This window comes from Corvus moneduloides, chromosome 6 (genome assembly GCF_009650955.1).
Source record: "Corvus moneduloides isolate bCorMon1 chromosome 6, bCorMon1.pri, whole genome shotgun sequence".
Lineage (NCBI taxonomy): Eukaryota > Metazoa > Chordata > Aves > Passeriformes > Corvidae > Corvus > Corvus moneduloides.
The window spans coordinates 30,135,879-30,155,898 of record NC_045481.1 but is presented as its reverse complement, the minus strand read 5'-3'; the positions used below and the strand labels follow the sequence as shown (position 1 = coordinate 30,155,898).

Here is a 20,020-nt window from a genome sequence, read left to right as displayed (position 1 = left end):
CATTCTCCACCATTGATGTAGCGGGTTGAGTTCGAAACCAGGCAGAAACACCAATTAAATGTAGTGGTTTTGATTCAAAATATCCATTATTTACTTATTTTTCTTCTGTGAGGTAAGAATTAGGAGAAAAGCAAAGCAGGCACAAACCTTAAACAGTTGCAGTACAATGAAAGAGCTTTATTACTAACAGAATTAAAAGTAAAGAGAAAACAACGAAACAAAATTAAAGTAAATTCCCCCCCCCCCCTTTTCCAGCACTTCTCTCCTTTTATCCAGCTCACACAAGGGATAACAGAACATGGGATGTTAGTCAGTGTTGCAGTTCTTGAAAAGTCTTTCTCTTATGCTTAAGGAAGAAAAGGTTTTCCTTCAGTTGCACGTGGTTCCCAAACTGCCACCAACAGCACACCCGCCCGGAAACAAACAGTCTGCTGTGTGTAGAACATCTCTCCCATGAAGAATTTCACAGTTCTTTCATACAACAAAACATGGGCCATCACATGGGGTTATTCATCTTTTTAAGGATAAGTTATTTTGGCCTGCACACAGAGGCTTTTCTTCGCCACAAGTCTCTAACAGCCTCTCACTACTTCTATATAGCCTGGCATAGGCACTCTTCACAAACTTCATAGGCACACGAGGATACTCCATCCCCCCATGTTCTTCAAATGGATTAAAGAGACAAACAGTTTGTGGTATTACAGTTTCTTACCACGGCATGCAAGAAGGTTTCTTTTAAGCTGCGCGCCAGAATTGCGGCACCGCCCTCTTTTCTCCTGTCGCCATTTCCAGCTCCGTCCCATGTGACTCACTTCTCTTTCTCTCTGACTCTGAAACCGCCATGTTGAAGGGTGTTCTTGTTCAGGCTTTACGGTGGGGAAAGCCTCGCTCCCTTTGTGCTGCTGGCTGCACGGTGTCCTTTTCAGTTCAGTATGAAGTGTGCTGGCTGCAGACAGGAGGCTCCGCCGGCTCCCGCTGGCTCCGCCGGCTCCGCATGGAGAGGAGAGGGACCCGCCTGTCCCCAGAAGCCGCGTTGGATGGGTTTAGCTGTGAGCAGTTCATGGCTGGTTTGAGCTGCCTGCGGCTCTGGGACAGTCCCCCCCAGCGACCCAGGGTCCGTGCCGTGGCGCTGAGAAAGGGGGAAAGGGGCAGTGGCCCCGGCCCGGCCCAGCGGGGCCGTGAGGCTCGGAGCCCCCCCCACCTTCCAGCAGGCGAGCTCCGACCAAAAAGGGCAAGTCCCGCCTTTCTGTGTGGTTTAAATATGTAAATTGTGAGAAGCGTAATTGGTCTTAAAGACTGTCCATCAACTCAGGGTCAACCCAACACACAAACTATGAGCTCATATTACACAGGAAGCACTAGCACTGAGATTTATTTGTCATCCTTAGAGGCCATGAGAAGGAACAAAAGACTTTCATCCCTCTTTTTTTGTTCCTTGGCTGTAGGGAGTAAGAGGGTACTGATATCTTGGGTCACTGCCATACAGGATAAAAATCCAATTAATGTAAATCTGCCAGATCGAGGGGAAGCAAGTAGTGTGGCTATCAAGAGCCCACAAATTTCTGGGTGGATCATCAGCAACATCTGGCAGCACAATTTCCCCATTAAAACAGAAGCTGGGTTTTGTTCCACCTCCAAATACTGGTCTACCCTTCTTTTTAGCCTGCTCTGGATAATTTTGCATAAGTTGTCAGTTGCAGCAGTAATGAAATTTTAGTCATTTGTTGAGTCAGCACAAAAGGCAGTGAATGCCATGACCACTGTTACATCTTCCAGGAAGCTTTGATTAAACTGCTGTGAAGCCAGACCTGGATCAATATGAATGATCTTCATTGACCTAATAATGTATTTAACATGTTTGGTGCACTTTTATCTGTTTCTGTTAGAATACACTGTTTACATTAGTGCAGGAGATTGATTTAAAGTTTCAGAGTTCTTTACAATGGTAAACATTAGAAATAACCTCATTAGTTTGCACATGATACTATATATAAATATGTAATCTACCATGCAAGGTCCTCAATGTACCTTGTGTAAATTAGCATAGCTACCATTTATACTTGTTGAGAATCTGGCCTAGAAACTGAAAATAATTATTCCATCAGTATTATTTTAAATGATCACAGCTTAACTTGACATAAAGCAAGGACCATATGATCTCTGTACCCAGTCAAAAGATGCTTACCACAACATCTTTTAGAAAGCTTTTCTATTATTTGTAGACTAAATTCTCCTACCAGCAGATGTATGTGGTGTCCTCTAGTTATATGAACATCTCTCTGTGGTCTGGCCTTTTGGATGCATTGTGTCCAGTCAGGTATTTCTTTAACCCACTGGCTTTGAAGACTATTTAGTAGACTTGAATAAACGAACAAATGTGGAAGCTGTACCAAACATATCACTTGGGGATGTCAAAGCACTTCACAAACATTGTTACAACTTAGTCCATGTGTAACCACCGAAGGACATATTTGCTTCAGTATGTCTCATGACAGCTTCTTAAAAAATATACTTAAGTGAATTTAACACTTGTGAAAGGTGCCAGATTGACAGGCCCTAGAGATAAAAGTTCCTGCATTACCAGCAGGCACAGCCAGGCTTCCCACACACACTGCCCCACCAATGTCCCCAACCCTACCTGGAGGGCACAGCAACCAACTGTCCTACAGCTTGCAAATCTGCCCATCTCATGCTCCTGGACTATGGGCCAAGAGTCAGTAGCTGCAAAGTGACCTAAGGGTGAAAAACCAAGTTCCATAATTACTGCACAGGTGCTGTTGCAGTTGATCATTTTCACACCAAGTTTTCAACTAATCTGGAAAAAAAAAGTAAAGTACATGTTTATCTGATTTAGAGTACAACAAAAACATGTGTGTGAGCCTCTAGTGAATCCTGTGGTTCTATCTGCCCATATAGGCACATTCAGGTGAGACTATATGAGTGAACAAGTATATACACATACTGTGAAGTGCATTCTTAAATGCCTCCTGAAAAATGGGTCTTTACTACTTCCTATGTTTGTAATAGTCTGTCTCCATTCATAACTCATCCCTGCTTGGCGTCACTACAGCCCATCCTCCCCAGAGATTCTGGACACAGCTGGCATACAAATTCAATAACCATCCACCCCATAAAGAGATTGGATCGTTACAGGGTTGAAGGATAGCACGCAGGGAAAACCAGCTCATGATCTTTGCATTCTGTCATGGTTTTAGAAAAAGCACAAGTTCTTCTCTGAGTGATTGTACTCGTAAAGTTCAGTCCTCCATTCTCTTTGAAATTATATTTAGACTCACTGTGAGCATTGGAAGGGCATGCTTAAGTGTTTCTTTATTTAGTGCAGAAGGCTAATGACATTTTAAACAAAAGTGCACATTTATAACCTTGTATAGGCTGATTCTCAATCTGTATATAGGACATGACTAAAAACAGAACATTGGAAAACACACGGCGATGAGTTTTCATGTTCTGCTATTTTCTAAGCTGTAGCCAGCAGCTTGAAAGAATTATTATGGAAGCCAAATCTTAATTCTTTCTACTGAGAAACAGCCCTAATATGCAGAGGAGCTCAGCAACAAGTGTTTATCTTTAAAAGAGTCACATTTATTTCTGCTACTTGCTGTTGATATGCATGATAAAATACCTCATTGGACTGGTACTGTGTGCACTTTGGAAGGTAACTTCTCTATATCCAGAGAGAGTTGGGTGGCTTACACCTTTTTTAGGGATGGCATTTGGGTCTGAAATTTTAATTGTTGTAAATATTCATCTATTTTATGATTATCATTGCCCTATTTTCTTTCCTTCTCATCATTTCTGGTGTATCTGTCACACTGTACAACTTTAGGAAGCATCCCTGCCAGCTAAGTCCATACTATAACTAAGATGAAGTTTAGGTTTCAAAATTTAGCAGGAAGCTCATGAGAGAATGTATACTTGGAAGAGGATGTTTTAAGATGGTAGTGTCCATGAACTCTGCTTGAATATGTTGCCTCACCCAGCCTCAGTTTTCCTGTGCAGGCTGTCTACTGTAAAAAAAAGACCATCTTCCCTTTTACAGGTTTGGTCTCTTTAGTACTGGTTTCATGTTTTTTTCAACCTAGTTTCAAATACTCAGTGTACCTGAGTCAGGTTTTCTTTTGGACTGTTTCTTTTTTTAATTTTTTTTCTGCTTGTATTTGTGTAGTACCCCAATTGCATTTTCTTTTCATTCATTTTATTCAGTAGTTCCTAATTTTACTTTTATCATGTTATAAATTTCACTTCCATCTGCTACTTTTTACCTGCCAGTACTATTAAGTCTTTTGTCATCAACCACCTCTTTAATATTTTTGACCTAGTAGCTTGCCTTTTGCTTTCAGAAAGACAAAAGGCTTTTCTTGTCTGCTAATGAGAGAGGAGGAGGGCAACACCAGCGACCTTCTCGTACAGAATGACAATGCTCCACTCCCATAAAGATGCAGAGGAAGAGAAAAAGATGTTTACCAGTTTTTCCTAAGATGCACAGTATACTTGGGCACCACTAAAAACACTATTTGGAAGCAAAGGCTTCCTAAAGTTTACCTATCCCCTTCTGAAGTTCCTTCACAGTTCATATAAAAAGAGTATAGATGTGAAGTATTGCTTTAATTTTGATTTTAAAAGGCTAGAAACTAGAATTCCTTATTAGGGAATGATAGGAGAGAGGTTCTTTCAGGACTAAGTTAAACAGAAGCCTTCAGAAGAATAGAAGGGGGTTGGTTCATTCCCATCTTCATGTAAATTGAATTACAGGGTTTAGTAAGTGAAACGGATCATAAGATAGACCCTGCAGAGGCCAGGAAGCACTAATTAACGCCCACAGTGAGTAACGTTTCTGAAGTTGGTCTTTAATCAAACTTTGCTCTGAAAACAAAACAAGGTATTGTGGCAGCTTGATAAAAGAGATGCATCACCAAGGCTGACAGGCCCACTATCAAACCGATACTAAAAATAACTGTTCTGTCTACTAATTTTCTTTCAGATGCTAAAAAAATGCATGAGCTACAGTCTAAAAAGACTTGTACAGTTACTCAGCCAAGTGACTCAGCTCTAGAAAAGTGAGGTTCCTGTAAATGTTAATGCTCTCCCTGATTATGAGGGAGCCCTTTTTCTTTCCCACACCCTCCTGTTGAAGCAGAGGAACAGCAGAGAGGATTGTGAGGCTGGGAGAGGAAGATGCGGCATCTGGATTCCTTCAGAGTTGGTCATTTTATGCCAGCAGTCCCTCTCCTCTTGCTGCTGGTGGTGCAGCATTCAGGCATCCTGACTAACTTACTGGTATAGATTAAGCCAATCACTCATTTTTCTTGTATCTCACATGAACAGTAAGGTCCATGACTGCTGCCTTTTGCGCTCACAACTTCTCCTCACTAAATCTGAGAGCAGGAGTTACCAGTATGGCATGCAGGGAAACACAGCTCATTTTCCTCATTTCCTTTCATCTGCTCAGCTGTAGGAAGAGTTGCTACAACTCCTGTGGGTACCCGTCAAGCCTAGAGCAACTTTCATTATGTTTTCACTGTAGCCTGCTTAAAAACATTACTAGAACTTCTAGGTTTGGGATAGATTCCAAAGGTACAAGAAGTCCACTGCACAAACAGGACTAGCAGTAAAATGTAACAGAGCACTAGTCTTCTCTTTATAGCAGATTTTTCTCTTGGCACAAAAAAGACATGGACCTGTTGAAGTAGGTCCATAGGAGGGCCACTAAAATGGACAGAGGAGTGGAACTTATCTCTCCAGTGAGGAAAGACTGAGATAGTTGGGGTTATTTAGCTTGGAGAAAGTTCTTGGGAGACTGTTTATTGGCCTTTCAGTATATACAGGGAGCTTATTAGAAAGATGGGAGAGACTTTTTAATAGGGCTTGTAGTGATGCCCCTTATCCAAGGAGTAATGGTTTTCAACTAAAAGAGGGTAGATTCAGACTAGATGTGAGGAAGTTTTTACAGTGAGGGCAGTGAGACACTGGAACAGGTTGCCCATAGAGGTGATTGATGCCTCATCCCTGGAAACTTTTAAGGTCAGGTTGAATGGGGCTCTGAAGCACCTGGTCTGGTTGAAGATGGCTCTGCTTATTGCAGGGGATGGGACTAAATGAGCTTTAAAGATCCCTTCTAACTCAAACTATTTTGTGATTCCGTGGTTTCTTTTGGTGAATGCTCTGCTGGGTTAAGTGTTGCTCTGTTTCTATGTCCAAAGTGACAGAATCCTATCAGTCTGGATCCTAATAACCATATCCTTCACAGAAGAGGTTGCAGTCATCTAAAATGGTATCCAGTATTAGGAACAAGCTGAAAGGGGATGGCTAACATTGGCCTTGGTGCTTTCAGTATAGGCTGTATGTTCATCTGTTATATGGTTACTTGAAAAAGGTGTTTTCATTGTTACATTGTTTAGTATGAGAAGAAAGAAGTCTGTCAGTATAGATGGGTTCATAAATTGCAAGACAACCTGAAATGTAATGTGAGGAATTCGTGGAGATAAGTTTTTATGAAAGAATTGTTTGCAGATACAGACATGCAGATCTGGCTGCTTTGGCAACTGACCAGGCATATGACTTGAGTTCCAAACACAACTACAATTCCCTCTGTAATTTCTTTTTTTTTTTTAATTTTGGGGTATGTATACTTACAAATAAGCCTGAAACAGTAAATTTGGGGGTTTTTTTGAAGTCTAAATTATACCAGTTACTTTTTCTGTTAACAAATGGTATTGTGTATTTACCATTCAACAGAAAAGCTCATTCATCAATTGTTGACATTGAAAGAAGGGAGAGAAATCTAGACATAGTTTAAAAAATCTCAACCACACAGATTATGTTTTGAAAGTTATGTAGCAAAGAACAAAAGTCATTTTATAGTCACAGTTCCAACGACTGGCTTAGGAAATCACAGATTTAAAGTGGTTTCGCAGCCTTATCCAAAATCCTACTGGTCATTTGTCTTATGTAACATTGGCTATAACAGACTTCCCCTGCAATTCAAAGCAGCTGCTTAACTTATGTTCAGATAAATAATGTCATCAAACAGAAACATAAGATGCCATATGAAAAGCCAAGTATTGGACTTCGAAAAATATTCATATTGTCATTTAAAATCTTCACAGCTGTAGCAAAAAAACCCAGCACAAAATCCTATTTTGCCAAGTGACTCCCTTTTATATTCCAACAGTATATTCTTGTTTACTGGGTTTGATTTTATTTTGGATAGAAAGGTATGAATTGCAATGAAGCAAGCAAACTGTGCAGGTTTTTTTTCAAAATCTTGTATCACACTACATCATTTTATATAAAGAAAAATGTTAGAAAAACCCTGGACTGTAAAAACAGACAACATTTGGAAACACAGTTTCCGTTCTTGCTGTGGTTGTACACCAGAGACAGTCAGCTGGATGTTTAAGAAAGGGAGAGGTGTCTCCAGTTCCTCGTGTTCCACCTTTTCATTGCACTGCCTGATCATTTAAGGCAGAGGCTTGTTCCAGGCAGCTTTAATTAAACTATGCTGTGAAACCATATATAGATCAATGGAAACGACCCATAACAAGCTAATCATGTATTTAACAGTGTTCAGTCCAGTTCAATCACCTTCTAACATTTCTGTGGCTTTACACTCATGTGACAAAGCCCTGAATGTGTATATGTATTTTTAATCCATCTCATTAGTGACCATATGCTTTGGCTTCAAGGGAGACAAGAACTGTCTGCAATCTGCCAGGGATTTAGGGACATCAATAATTTGTGAATAGTCATGTTGGTACTGGTCGAAGGGTTAAGTGTTCTGCACACCAGGGGCAGATCTTTTGGGACTGGAACTCTTAGTCAACTGTTAGGAACCTGATCCCCTGTGATGCATCTTTTCAAAGTACATGCAGCATGTCAGATCTCTGCTGCAGAAGCAATGGAGCTTTATTAGCTCAGGGATTTAAAAACCTGCTCTAAGCAATGTAACAATATCTTTTGGTTAAAAAGTGAAGGAAAGATAGTAGTTGTAATATGAAAGTGATTTTTTACGTACTGGGCTAAAAGTGATCTCCCTTTTTGCTACCATTTTCCTTTTTCATATGAGCTATTAGATTACTACTCCCTTGCAGATATACAGTGAAGCAAGAGTATGGCAACAATAACAAGGACCTGATTTTGAAAATGTAAGTGGATTCTGTGGCCTTACCTGATACTGCCTAAATCCTGCTGAGGCCAATGACAGCAAAGATGTAAAAATCACCCTCCTAATCATTTGGAATGACCCTTTAGGAGCTCTCAGGACATTTTTCTACCTAGTATGAAAAGCACCTTTAAAAACAAGGGCTTACAGTCTTAGTTTGTGCCACGTTATATGGAAGGGCTGCTAAGTCAACATAAGAGATCATCAAATTATTGATTTCAGTATCCTGTCTTAACAAAGGAATAGCAGAAATAGATGGTAATGCCAGAAGAAATTTCATATGGAACCTGCTCCCTGAACTTCTGTGGATCATTTGGGAGCAGGGGGATCCATCTTGCAGGATGAAGTTCACCTGTTTTGAGCAAATTTCATGTACTTATAATCATAGAATCATAGAATGGCTTTGGCTGGAAGGGATCTTAAAGATCATCCAGTTCCAAACCCCCCACCTTGGGCAGGGACATGTTTCACAAGACCAGATTGCCCTGAGCTCCATCCAACCTGGCCAGGAACACTTCCTGGGCTGGGGCATCCACAATTTCTCTGGGCAACCAGTTCCAATGCCTCACCACACTCACAGTAGAGAATTTCTTTCTAATATCTAACCTAAACCTACTCTTTTTCAATCTGAAGCCATTCCCCCTTGTCCTATCACTACATGCCCTTGTAAAAAGTCCCTCTCCATCTTTCCATCCTTTTAGGTACTGGAAGGCCACAATTACGTCACCCTGAAGCCTTCTCTTTTTCAGGCTGAACAAACCCATTTTTCTCAGCCTTTCCTTGTAGGAGAGGTGCTCCATCCCTCTGATCACCTTGATGACCCTCTTCTGGTCTTGCTCCAACAGACCAATGTCCTTCCTGTGCTGGGACCCCAGAGCTGGATGCAGCACTGCAGGTGGGGTCTCACCAGAGCAGAGCAGAGGGGCAGAATCCCCTCCCTCTCCCTGCTGCCCACGCTGCTCTGGATGCAGCCCAGGACACACTTGGCTCTCTGGGCTGCCAGTGCTCATGGCTGGGTCATGTCCAGCCTCTCACCCAGCAGCACCCCCAAGTCCTTCTGGGCAGGGCTGCTCTCCATCTGTTCATCCCCAGCCTGGGTTGATACGTGGGGTTGTCCTGACCCAGGTGCAGCACCAGCACTTGGTCTTGTTAAACCTCATGAGATTCCCATGGACCCACCTTGAGCTGTGTTGTAATGGCAACAAGGACATAGATTTTCAGCAGCAATGGTGTCTTCCAACTCTTTGTGTTTACACCACGCTGCGTGCATTGGTGTACAGCTGTCAGCTGTGTCAGCTTCCTAGAGGAACACCCCTTAATTTCTTTGAGATATTTCCCTGATGTTTCCCTGTTGACTTCTGTTACCTCAGGAGTCCCCTGGCTGGTCTCCATGAAACTGCAAGTGTGCTGCAACGTGGCTAGCACGTTGGACTGTCACAGGATATGAAAACATCCACAATGCACACCACTTGTTTGCTGTTTGATAATCAGCTGGTTTTGCTTGTACTTAAACATTCTGTATCAGGGCAGTTTAAATAACTTTAAGACTGACATCAGTCATCTATAGCTCCTATTAAAGCTCCAGTAAGCACACTCACTGTAACCCTCTGTCCTTTACTTGTTTTTGCTTTTAAAATCAACTTCTATAAGTATGGCACACAACTGAGCAAGCATTTCCGTGTATGATATAAAGGAAGAACATTTTTGAAATCTTTGTATTCAAACAAAGAGTTACATACTCAGAAAACACTCATGGCTGAGGCTCTTATTTATCTAAAAGCATATTTTGAATGAGTGAAAAAAATATAGTGTCTTTATTAATTTCCCATAATTAAAAATATACAATTAATATTGGAAGATTTGGACTAACTTATTATAGCAGGTAAAATATATAGCTGTCAAAATTTTATTTTTCTGTAATTGCACAGGTTGCCACAGATTTACTAATTGTGCATTTTCTTCTGTGAGACCTTAGAATACAATTTTACTGTTTTAGAAGACCTAGTCTCTGCTTTTCAGGGGAAGTTTGCATGAGCAGACTTTTATCCACAATTTTTAAGTGTTTAAAGATGCACATCTAAGTTGCACTGCTTTCATATCAAACGAATTGATTTGTAAGTACAGTAAAATATTTAGAGGCATATGTCCCATATTTTTATCCACATTTCATTTATGCAAGTAGGCACTGGCAATAGAAAAGGCACTGGTCTTCAGGAAAGATAGCTCTTCCTGGTTGGCAAGCAAGTCCACTAGGGCATGTCCAAATGTGAATATTTATGGCTATTTTGGCCACCTCAAAGCCACAAAAGAATGAGGTTCTATTTCCAGATAGCCCCATTTTCAAATTCTCCCTTTAAAAGGAATACCTGGACTTGTTCTGGTAGCTTTTAGCACTTCTAAGCCTGTGAAGAAATGTTGAAGTCTGAAATTGTATTTTCACAATTTTAATGGATGAAAAAAAGGAAAGGTAATTTTAATAGGATGGAATCAGTGATTTTGAGGTGGCTTACCTTTACCCCTTCCACTTAATGCCTTCTGAGTCAGCATAGCCGTAAAGTTTTCTGAAGTCAAATTTTAGAAGTAAAATGCTAGTTGATAGTTAATTAGGGGTCACTGCTGAATATCTGTATTACAGAGAATGAGTTCCTTTTTACACACCAGATGAAGAAGTCCTTTGACCTTTGAGGTGACTGTTGATCTTTGGCTCACCCTTGTCTGTCTTCACCTCCAATGTCAATGATACAAAGGAAGGCAGCAGAATTTCAGAAGACTAGTACTGTCTTTGCAATATTTTGTAGGCAGCATTGCCATTATTACATTAATTTATGCTGCTGCTGCCAGATAAAAAGAGAGGAGTTTTGGCTTCAGTGAATACAATTGCAAAATTCCTGTTTTATCCTGGATGAGGTAACACTTCGACTGAACTGCCTATTCGCAGTTTCACAGGCAGTGACGCCAAAAAAAAAAGCTCTGACAGTCTGCAAGTTCTGCCCTCTTTACACCCTTTCTAGCCAAGATTGCTTAGTGTTATAAAGAATTGCCATAATCCCAGAAGCTGCTGACAGAAATAAGTTATTGAAACAAGAACCTATGCAGGCTATACCTTATCATTAGGAAACTGTCTTTTCTGGGTCATTCAGCGGGTTTTTTGTAGTTTTCATTATGGTTCTTTGTGGCTTGATTTCCAGCATGTTCACTGACGCTGAGCACGACCAAAAATGTCATGATGCCAAGTTTAAATTTTCCATTCTTTACTTTTCTTCTGTATTCCAATTAGATCTTCTCAATTATTAATTCTGCTCCCATAATGGACTTTTAAATTTGCAAACTTCTGCAACACATACCAGTCCCTTTATAGCTTCTCATAGCCAGATTCTGTATTTTTAGCATCTTACTGTATCTGGAATCTTACTGTAATTCCAGATATTCAGTCATATATGTTGCCATTCCTGGACTTCCTCAATTATGTCTTCAAGATGGCACTCATCCATTGATTACAAATTGAAATCAAGTTCATAAAGTTTTTGAAAATGGTCCATGCACCACAATGGGACTTGAGAGAAGAGTTTCATTTGCAGACAACTATGTGCTGATCATCCAAATATCAAAAATGACAAAGAACTGAATTTCAACCGGCCTTTTGTTATTTTTACTACCTGCTCTAGTTCAGCTCTCTCTATCTGTAATCAACTCACTCACTTGAGGTTGAGAAATATACATTTAACTGTTTTGCTGAATTCTGGCCTTAGGTGACATCTAAAGTTAATCTCAAATTAATCAAAAAGGAGGTGGGAGATTTTCCTTCTATGTAAAGTGAAAACTTAAGAGTTGCATTTCACTTCCTTTTGATAGTTGCTACTCCACATCAATTTTCAGAAAAGTATTTAGAAATAATTTGTAAGAGGACACAATAAGACAAAGGGGGTTCATTAACTGTTTTGTTTCTATTCTAGGACTGCAAGAATACCTTGAAAAATATTTGGAAGAGAAGACCCCAGCTCTGATTTTAGTACCTGTGCTGGATTTACCTGGCAAAGATGTTATTCATATAACATGCTGGCTGAGCTAGCAGTTAAAAGGAGATGAGTTGATATCAAAATGCACATATATTCCATCCAGGAGAGAACAAAGAAAAGGGTCGATACTGACTCTGTTGGATACTTTCATGGAGAAATACTGTTTGATTTAAGCAGACATATTAGCTTGTTAATGATGCCTCATGATATGTGACAGAGTTAGGTTTGTATGAAGAATAAAGGTTTCTTTTAAAAATAGTGTACTTTTTTCTGGCTTACTTTTAGATGCCTGCAGGTTATAGCAGGTGACTTTTAGAAGATGCAGTTGGTCTGATCACATTGGTTCTTTGATATATTTAGGCCTGGTTACTATACACCAATTATAACTTCGGATCATTTGGATGGAGGTGAAACTAGAATATTACCTCCAATACTGTTTTAAGGATTGGATTCCTTTCAATTATATGTTGAATTTACTCACTTCGGGCCAACTCATGAAAACTCTATTTGCGGCCAGATTTTAACCATTTTCTAGCACTGGGGAAGAACTACTCAGAGTAGTATTTAGTATGCACATTTTACTGAAACAAATAATGGAAACGATGGCCAGACAGTAGGATTTGCCATCCTGCTTTCTGGCCCAGGGGTATTTTTGTGTTTTACATTGGGTAGACAGCTCTTATTAAAGAGCTACCAACATTCAGGTAGCTACCAGCTACCAGTATTCAGTGCTACCATAGACCGAAGGCTTCAGTGTTCTCCAGAAAATCATCAGGAGTTTTACCACTGCTTTCACTAACAACAGGCTCAGACACAGAAGTGAAGCTCTTGTCAATTTCATTGCCACAGATATTTTACTTATTACATAAGGTCAGTATAGAAAAGAAACCCTTTTGGACTTGGCTTGAAGCAGTAACACACTGCAGAAAAATCTTACTTTCAGACAAAGACTAGAAATTAAACCTTCAAGAATGGGTATCACATCTTTGCTTTGCCTATATTCCACATCTCTATATTCTTACTGCTTCTCTTCCAGAGTGTGAGCAATGGAGCTAGGAGACCAGCACTCCAGTTATCCTTCTCTCCCACCAGCATGTATGTGAGGTACCTGCACAGAAGTCAGCTGCATGGCAGGACATGTGAGGTGACTAAGAGGTGGACCTAGCACTCCAGTTTAGTTTTCCTACCCACTATCAGAAATGCACTTGGCAGCACCTGATATAAAACAAGTGACTAAAGATAAGAGGATCTTCCTGTTAGAACTTTTGCATGCCCAGCATACTATGCTGATCAATATTTGAAATTAGACTCTGTTAAATGTTATTGTTCCTTACTATTGCTTCCAATAATATAGCAGAGCTGCCATGTTCCTTAGTAAGAATTACTTTTTTCTCAGATCTTTAAATATTTTTGAAAGGGACAAAGCAAAGAGTTTTTTATGTAACGGTGTATAAATAAATGGTTGTATTAAATTTCTTAAGGAAAAAGGGATGAATCTGTTAACAATACATTAGTTGATTAGTATTCAGGATCATTTTTAGGTTAGACTTACACATATTTGATCCTCGCTCTTTCCCACGATCAGAAAAGGACTTGTTAATACCTGGATGTGCCTGGTTATTTGAATTCTACTCTTTTAGAAGGCAAAATCATTTTCTCCCTTCCCCCTGGAAATACCAGTATTTTATTTCTCTCAGTGTGGAGTGCCCATGGGCCAGAGACACAGTGGACTATAAGAGAAGATGTACTTTCAGAGAGATAAGGATGAAGCTTATTTTTTCATTGATGCATATGGAAACCAAAGAGATGGCATAAAGTTTCACTGTGTCTCCTGTAGCAGTCATTGTTTTCATCATGAATTTAAAAAAGATACTGAAACACATTGATCTTAGCTTTTGTACTGTACTAGATATTTTAAGGTGGCAGGATATTTGCTCCCAAAGAAACCAGCTTTTCCTGCAAGTCTTCCTACAAGATTCATGACTCAAACTAGCCTGCTTTTTTTTCCCCAGTAGAGCTGCATTGAGAAATGGTAACAGAATACATTGGTCTGAAAAACAGTGTGATCTTTTATTTTTCTCTCAAATGAAAGCAAACCTTTTCCCTTTTTTAGAGAGAGAGAAATAGAACTTCAACAGGTTTAAATTGTGAATACATAAAAAAAAATAGTTTGCTGACTTTTTCTCCTAGAGAGGCTTCAAACAGTTTCTGAGTGGTGTGAGTGACTAAAACTATAAGCTCAGTCTACGCTGTTTTAAGTATGAACACGGCCATTTGTGCAACATTGATATGCAAGGCAGGTGAGTAAAGTGGTGTGCCATAGAGAGGCCTTAGACTTTTATAATAGAGAGAAATAGCACCATTTTATCTGCCTTATTGCATCAGAATGACTGGGTCCTAGTCTGAATAAGATGTTTCAGCAGAGCTCTTTTTCACTTTCTTTGTAACAAAGTGGTAGCTGAAGAAGTGAGGTGGGGAGATGGGTACAGACATCCACACACACACCTATATACATACATATGGTTTAGTGAAAAGAGGGAAGGACATCAATACTCAAAATTCAGATGCAGGGGGGTTTTGCTGTGTTTATTTTTTGTTGTGGTGATTTTTTTCACAGCAAGATTGGTGGAGTGATTACCCCGGCAAGTTTTAATCTTGAGACTATAAATTCCCATATGTGCTAAGACACTGGTTTTGAGGACTTTGTATCCACATAAATTCTTCTGTTTCTCTGATTTTTACTAAGCCTGCAGGAAAATGTTTTGTATGCTTATTATGACACAAAAAGTTGGCTGATTCCAGCACTCAGAACACAGAAGGGCTATGTAATGGGTGGGAAAATGTCTTTAAAAATGTAACTCAAGGTTTTAATTTTTCATTTCTCTGCTTAACAAGTGCTATAATATGTCTTGCACATCTTCTCTGCTTCTTTTTTTCCAAAAAGTACTCTTTGTCTTGTTATAGGTCTCTGTGTCCATAAAATTTTGTCTCCTGCCTCCTTTTAAAAGTCTCTGTATATAAATTTCTTTAATTGCTTGAAAGTATGACCAAATGGCACTGTAAGACCAAAACTGATTTAGTAACTTTGTGCTGTACTCATTTCAAAACCCAGTGATGGCAACAGTACCAGTGAGCCTTTACAATGCACATGGCTAAGCTGCTATAAAGGCACCAGAGCTGATCTTCCTAAATAGATTTTGAAATGACATTGAGATATTTTAAGCAGAGATTATTTAATTTTTTTCCCTGTGAGTTTTACAGTTAGGTAATTCAGGAGCTGATTTGTTACACCGGATAGCATGGGTGCATCTTTCCTCTTAGCCTTCAGAAGTCTGATGAGCACTGGAAGCAGGATGTCTCCTGAGTATTAGGAAGGTAGTCTGAAGCTGCTCTTCTCCTTCAAGGACATCCTGTTCAATCCATTATCTCCTGTCTATGTGCAGAGCCTAGTCTATCAAAATACAGTGATTGAATAAAAATTTTATTTCAAATAAATGAATGTATTGGTTTAATACAAGATTTCTAGTGCATGGTGTAATAGTTCTCTAAATGAACACTGAAATCCTAAAATACAGAAACCTTTCATGTGTCCAAGTCAAATCTTTGTTATTTCTTTCAGGATGGGTTTGATGAAGCAAACCTAGTTTGTTCTATGTATTAAAGTAAAACTGTTCTGAGCTCTCTGAGTACTAACTGGCACTTATTATTTAAGTAACCTGCTTTTACTATTATAAATGTCTGGCATTGACAATACATATTAAGAATACTTGACAATTTACTAATTTATGATCTTTTTACTTGTACTTTAATATTTCTGGCAAGCCAGCCTGTGTTGATGTATTAGACAAACATTCAAAATACAGACTTGAGATCGTGAAAGCTTCTTTTTTTCAACTTTCATCTGAACACTGAATATTTTTGACCTACTTTAAATTTTAATTTTAAAAAACAGACTGGGTACCTGTGAATTGAACTCATATGTTACATGCAAGTGCCCTTTTACTGATGATTCATTGCTCACAATTTCTTGGATTTGATTTCTGTTGGATTAATTCATGATTAGGATTTGCCTGTGATTTCCTGCTTTTCTCATTTTTTAGAGCACTGCCTGCTTTTTTCCTACATTCCCAAACAGTCTGGTTGTTCTGAGGCTCTTCTAACAGGATATGTCACTGGCCCTAGGTCTCCTTGCCATTGCCTTGGCTCTCCATTTCACTTGCAATGTTTAAAAAACATTTGTTGGATATGTCTGTTCATCCTCCATCTCCTATTATATGGCTGTTTTGTGACTGTATCAATCTTAAATAATTTCAAAATACTGTTTGCACAATTTAATATGGTTGATGAGACTTACTGTCCACAGTACAACAGGATGGACTCAAAATAGGTTAGATTTCACATTTGCTTTTCCCAGCTTTCAGAAATTCTTCTCTGAATTATAAGGATTCCCAGTCCAGAATAAAATAATGGTTCAGAACAAAAGCTGAACTAAATGCCATGAACAAATTGACAGCTACCCCAGTCTAGTAGCCTGTTAGGGCATGTGTTCAAGTCAGGAGGCAAAGGTTAGGATCACACTACCCCTTTCCTGGGAAAGTTTAAGCATATCCATTAGATTTCTTGTGCCTTTATTCCCATATTTGTATGTTTTCTCACCCTTGTAAAGGTGTTGGCAAAGGGATGTTATGTTGTAGTCATACAACCTGCAATAACAAAAAGTTTAGACTGAGTGATCAGCACACATGAGTGTGAAAGTAATGTTGTAGTGGGAACCAGAACGAATGCGATCACAGACAGAAATTTGCATGAGCACAATCTGGAAAGCTTTTCTCCCAGCACACTGCCTGCAGCAGTCTCAGATCACAGAACTCTATAATACATCTAGTAACATTAATGATACATTTTACAGCATGATTCATCCCTGATGATCCTGAGATGCTTTACAAGTCCATCACATAAAATTTTCTTGGGCCATCACTGGGACAGCCACGCACGTGCTGGGGGCCTCCCCTGCACGGTGTGAGTGTAGGCAGGTCTCAGGTTATGCTGCTGGGAGAAGAGCTCCTCCACTCTCCACAGTCCCCAAGTAGTGCTATTTGCTTTGGCAGAAGAAGCAGTTTTCAACCTCAAAGCCCCATCCAGACCCATTTCAACCTCAAAGACCCATCGAGAGTCACTACTTTCTGTTACTCATGAGAAGACTTGTTCTACTTTAGATTTTGCCATGATAGAGGGGAAAAATCTCTCTTCTGTGCTGTCTTTATTGTCTTTCTGCAACTCTTGTTACTGGCAGCTGTCGACAGTACTGTCTTACCATAACATCCTTCATACATCGCATTATTACTATACCTTCACTTTACAAGAAAGACATTATTTTCCTGAGACAGAAGTTGTGCCATTGCATTAGGGGTGCAAGCTCATGCAAGCATTGCTTCCCCTTTGCTCATTCCCATGGGTTTTCTGGTAGCTGCCTTGACATTAGTTTATTTTGTTGCTTAGAAAAGACCAGGATCCCAGAAGGAAGAAATACATTTCTCAGATGTAAGAGTTATCTCGTTGCAACAAAGTTCAGTCCTACTCCCACACATACCCAACCGTTCTGCAGCAAGACCCAGATACATGCAAATGTAGAGCCTTTTGTAACTGAACCAAATTACCACAGCTCCAGAGCTGGATCTGCTAAGGTTCAAAGCAGGAGTTGTTAAAGGATATGAAATAATAGAAAGGAAACACAGACAAGAAGTTATTGCCAAAGGAATGGTATTACTAGGAACTGGTGGGGAAGTCAAGCTAAAAAGGCAAACAACAGGTCTAGGGACCTAAGGGGTTTATTCTTTATTTATGGGATGTCTTTGAAGGAAAAGACCCTGGACTGCCTTCTCACCATTACTAGTTCTAGCTTTAAAAGATTAATGAATGAAGAACAAAGAGGAATAAATAGAGTTGCCAGGAAAGAGATCCAGAAAGGAACTTTAAAATGCATCTCTCATCCCTTCAGCAAGGTATAAAATGGTAAATGCTTTGACTGCTCTAAGGTCTGGGTCTGAAGGTGAGGATGCCTGAAATGAAGGTAATATGCAAGAGAAGCTACCAGCTGTGCGCCATCCTGCTGTTAAGGGACATTTCTCCTGGGTACTGCCACAAGGAATGTGGTTAATGGGTCTTGACCGGAGAGCTGTAGCCCATAAATGTGCTTCTCATCTGTACTCCTCCTTGGTCAACGTGCTACAGTGTACCGAGATGTTGATTCAGGACTCGTCTTCATTCTTACGGATCTTGTTTAAAACTAACTGTTTAAATACTGAAAGTCTTGAGTATCTCGTACTGCAGCTCAGACTAGGCAAGCCAAATCTGATTCTCTTTATGGTATAGTCCCCAGTGCAGACAAAAAGCTTTCTCAGGTTGAGATCCTGCCACTCACGTAATTATTTAGAGAAAGACAGCTCCACTACTTCAACTCCAGTACTTCACAAGAGGAATGGAAACATTAGGAAAAGTTTTTTCTTTGATGTAGAATATGCTGCCACTTTTTTGTTATTAAAATAGGAGCTAACTTTAAATAAATAAAATTTTGCCTGGAGGCTTCTGAAAACTAATGTTGTGTTTTGACAGTGTCATTTTTCTGATTCCTGAAAGCATTATGTGAGTTAGCTCAGGACTTCAGCGTGATTTTTCTTCTATGCTACATACAGTGAATTAGTTTTTCAGCTCTGGATTTTATTTCATTTCTCTCTCACACACAGGCAGAGTCCTATCACTGTGCAACTTTCCTACTCTACAGGCACTCCCCAAAGTCGGGTTTTCCCCTTTTTAATGAACAGGTGGATCAACCCCCTGTAAAGGAAGCAAAAGAGAGTGTATGGCAAAGTGGAGGCGGCTACCACTATTTCTTTTTGGAAAAAGTGGATGAAAAGAAATCATCTTTGAAAACAAACTAAGAAAATTAAGAAATGTCACACAAAACCCCCACAAGACAGAATTTTTGTTTCAAAAACCCCACAATACCTTCAACATGCAAATTGAAGGTAATGCTTTCTTTAATTGGGTTCATAGCTTTATATCCCCCGAATTGCTGCTTTTCTATAAAGGATATTGATGTAAGGATAGCATAGGATTTTGAGAACATGCAGATAGTCTTTAAATAACAGCTGATTTGAGATCCCTGTCTTTGATGACAATTTATGGCCCTCTTCAAAAAAAAAAGTTAAAAGTCATTTAAGTGTATGCTCAACTAGAAAACTCAAGTAACGTGTGCTTAGTGAGAGAAAAAGGATTGCTAACAGCACAGTGTGTCTTACAGCATAAAATGCAACCCTAAAACTGCACATTGCTGAGCATTCTTAATGTGCTGTGAGCAATTCCATACACTGTATTTCAAACACTGAGTGCCCACCCTAATATGTACATATATCAGGCTACATTTTTTGCTACATGGTTTCAACAGACAAAAAGAGCTGGCCAAAGGACTTCAATTCCACTTTACAACTGTCAGAGTTTCAAATTTATTTTATTTTCAATTTGAATGAAAGTAAAACAGTTTAAACGGTTTAGGGGGTTGAATTCGGGGGGTTTTTTTGGCTATGGTTGTATTTCCCTTTCCTCCTTCCCCCCCCCCCCCCCCAAAAAAAAAAAAAAAAATAAGGGGACCTGGGTCAAAGTATTTCTTTTCTATGGAAAAGGTCAGATTTTCTGTTCAGATTATTTTTTTCCCTGGAATTACCCTAAAGTATTGGACCATGGAAATTTTTCTGTTGCAGAACTTGCTGCAATTTACATCTTTTAAAATGGTTGGAATGCCTAATTCTATTTAAAAGATTAATTG

The 20,020-nt window shown here is 39.5% G+C and overlaps 1 protein-coding gene across 4 annotated transcripts in view; it reads left to right on the top strand.

Moving 5' to 3' along the window:
* The window catches only part of DPH6 (diphthamine biosynthesis 6), a 229,962-nt gene that overhangs the window by 190,183 nt on the left and 19,759 nt on the right, over positions 1–20,020 (top strand). For 3 of the 4 annotated variants that reach the window (XM_032111720.1, XM_032111723.1, XM_032111719.1), the window contains one exon: positions 12,136–18,794. The exons of the other annotated variant lie outside the window; for it this stretch is intronic. In XM_032111720.1, the coding sequence (XP_031967611.1) occupies positions 12,136–12,251 (116 nt within the window). In that variant the 3' untranslated portion in view covers positions 12,252–18,794. Of the gene's footprint in view, positions 1–12,135; positions 18,795–20,020 lie in introns of those variants that run through there. 4 annotated transcript variants of the gene reach the window in all.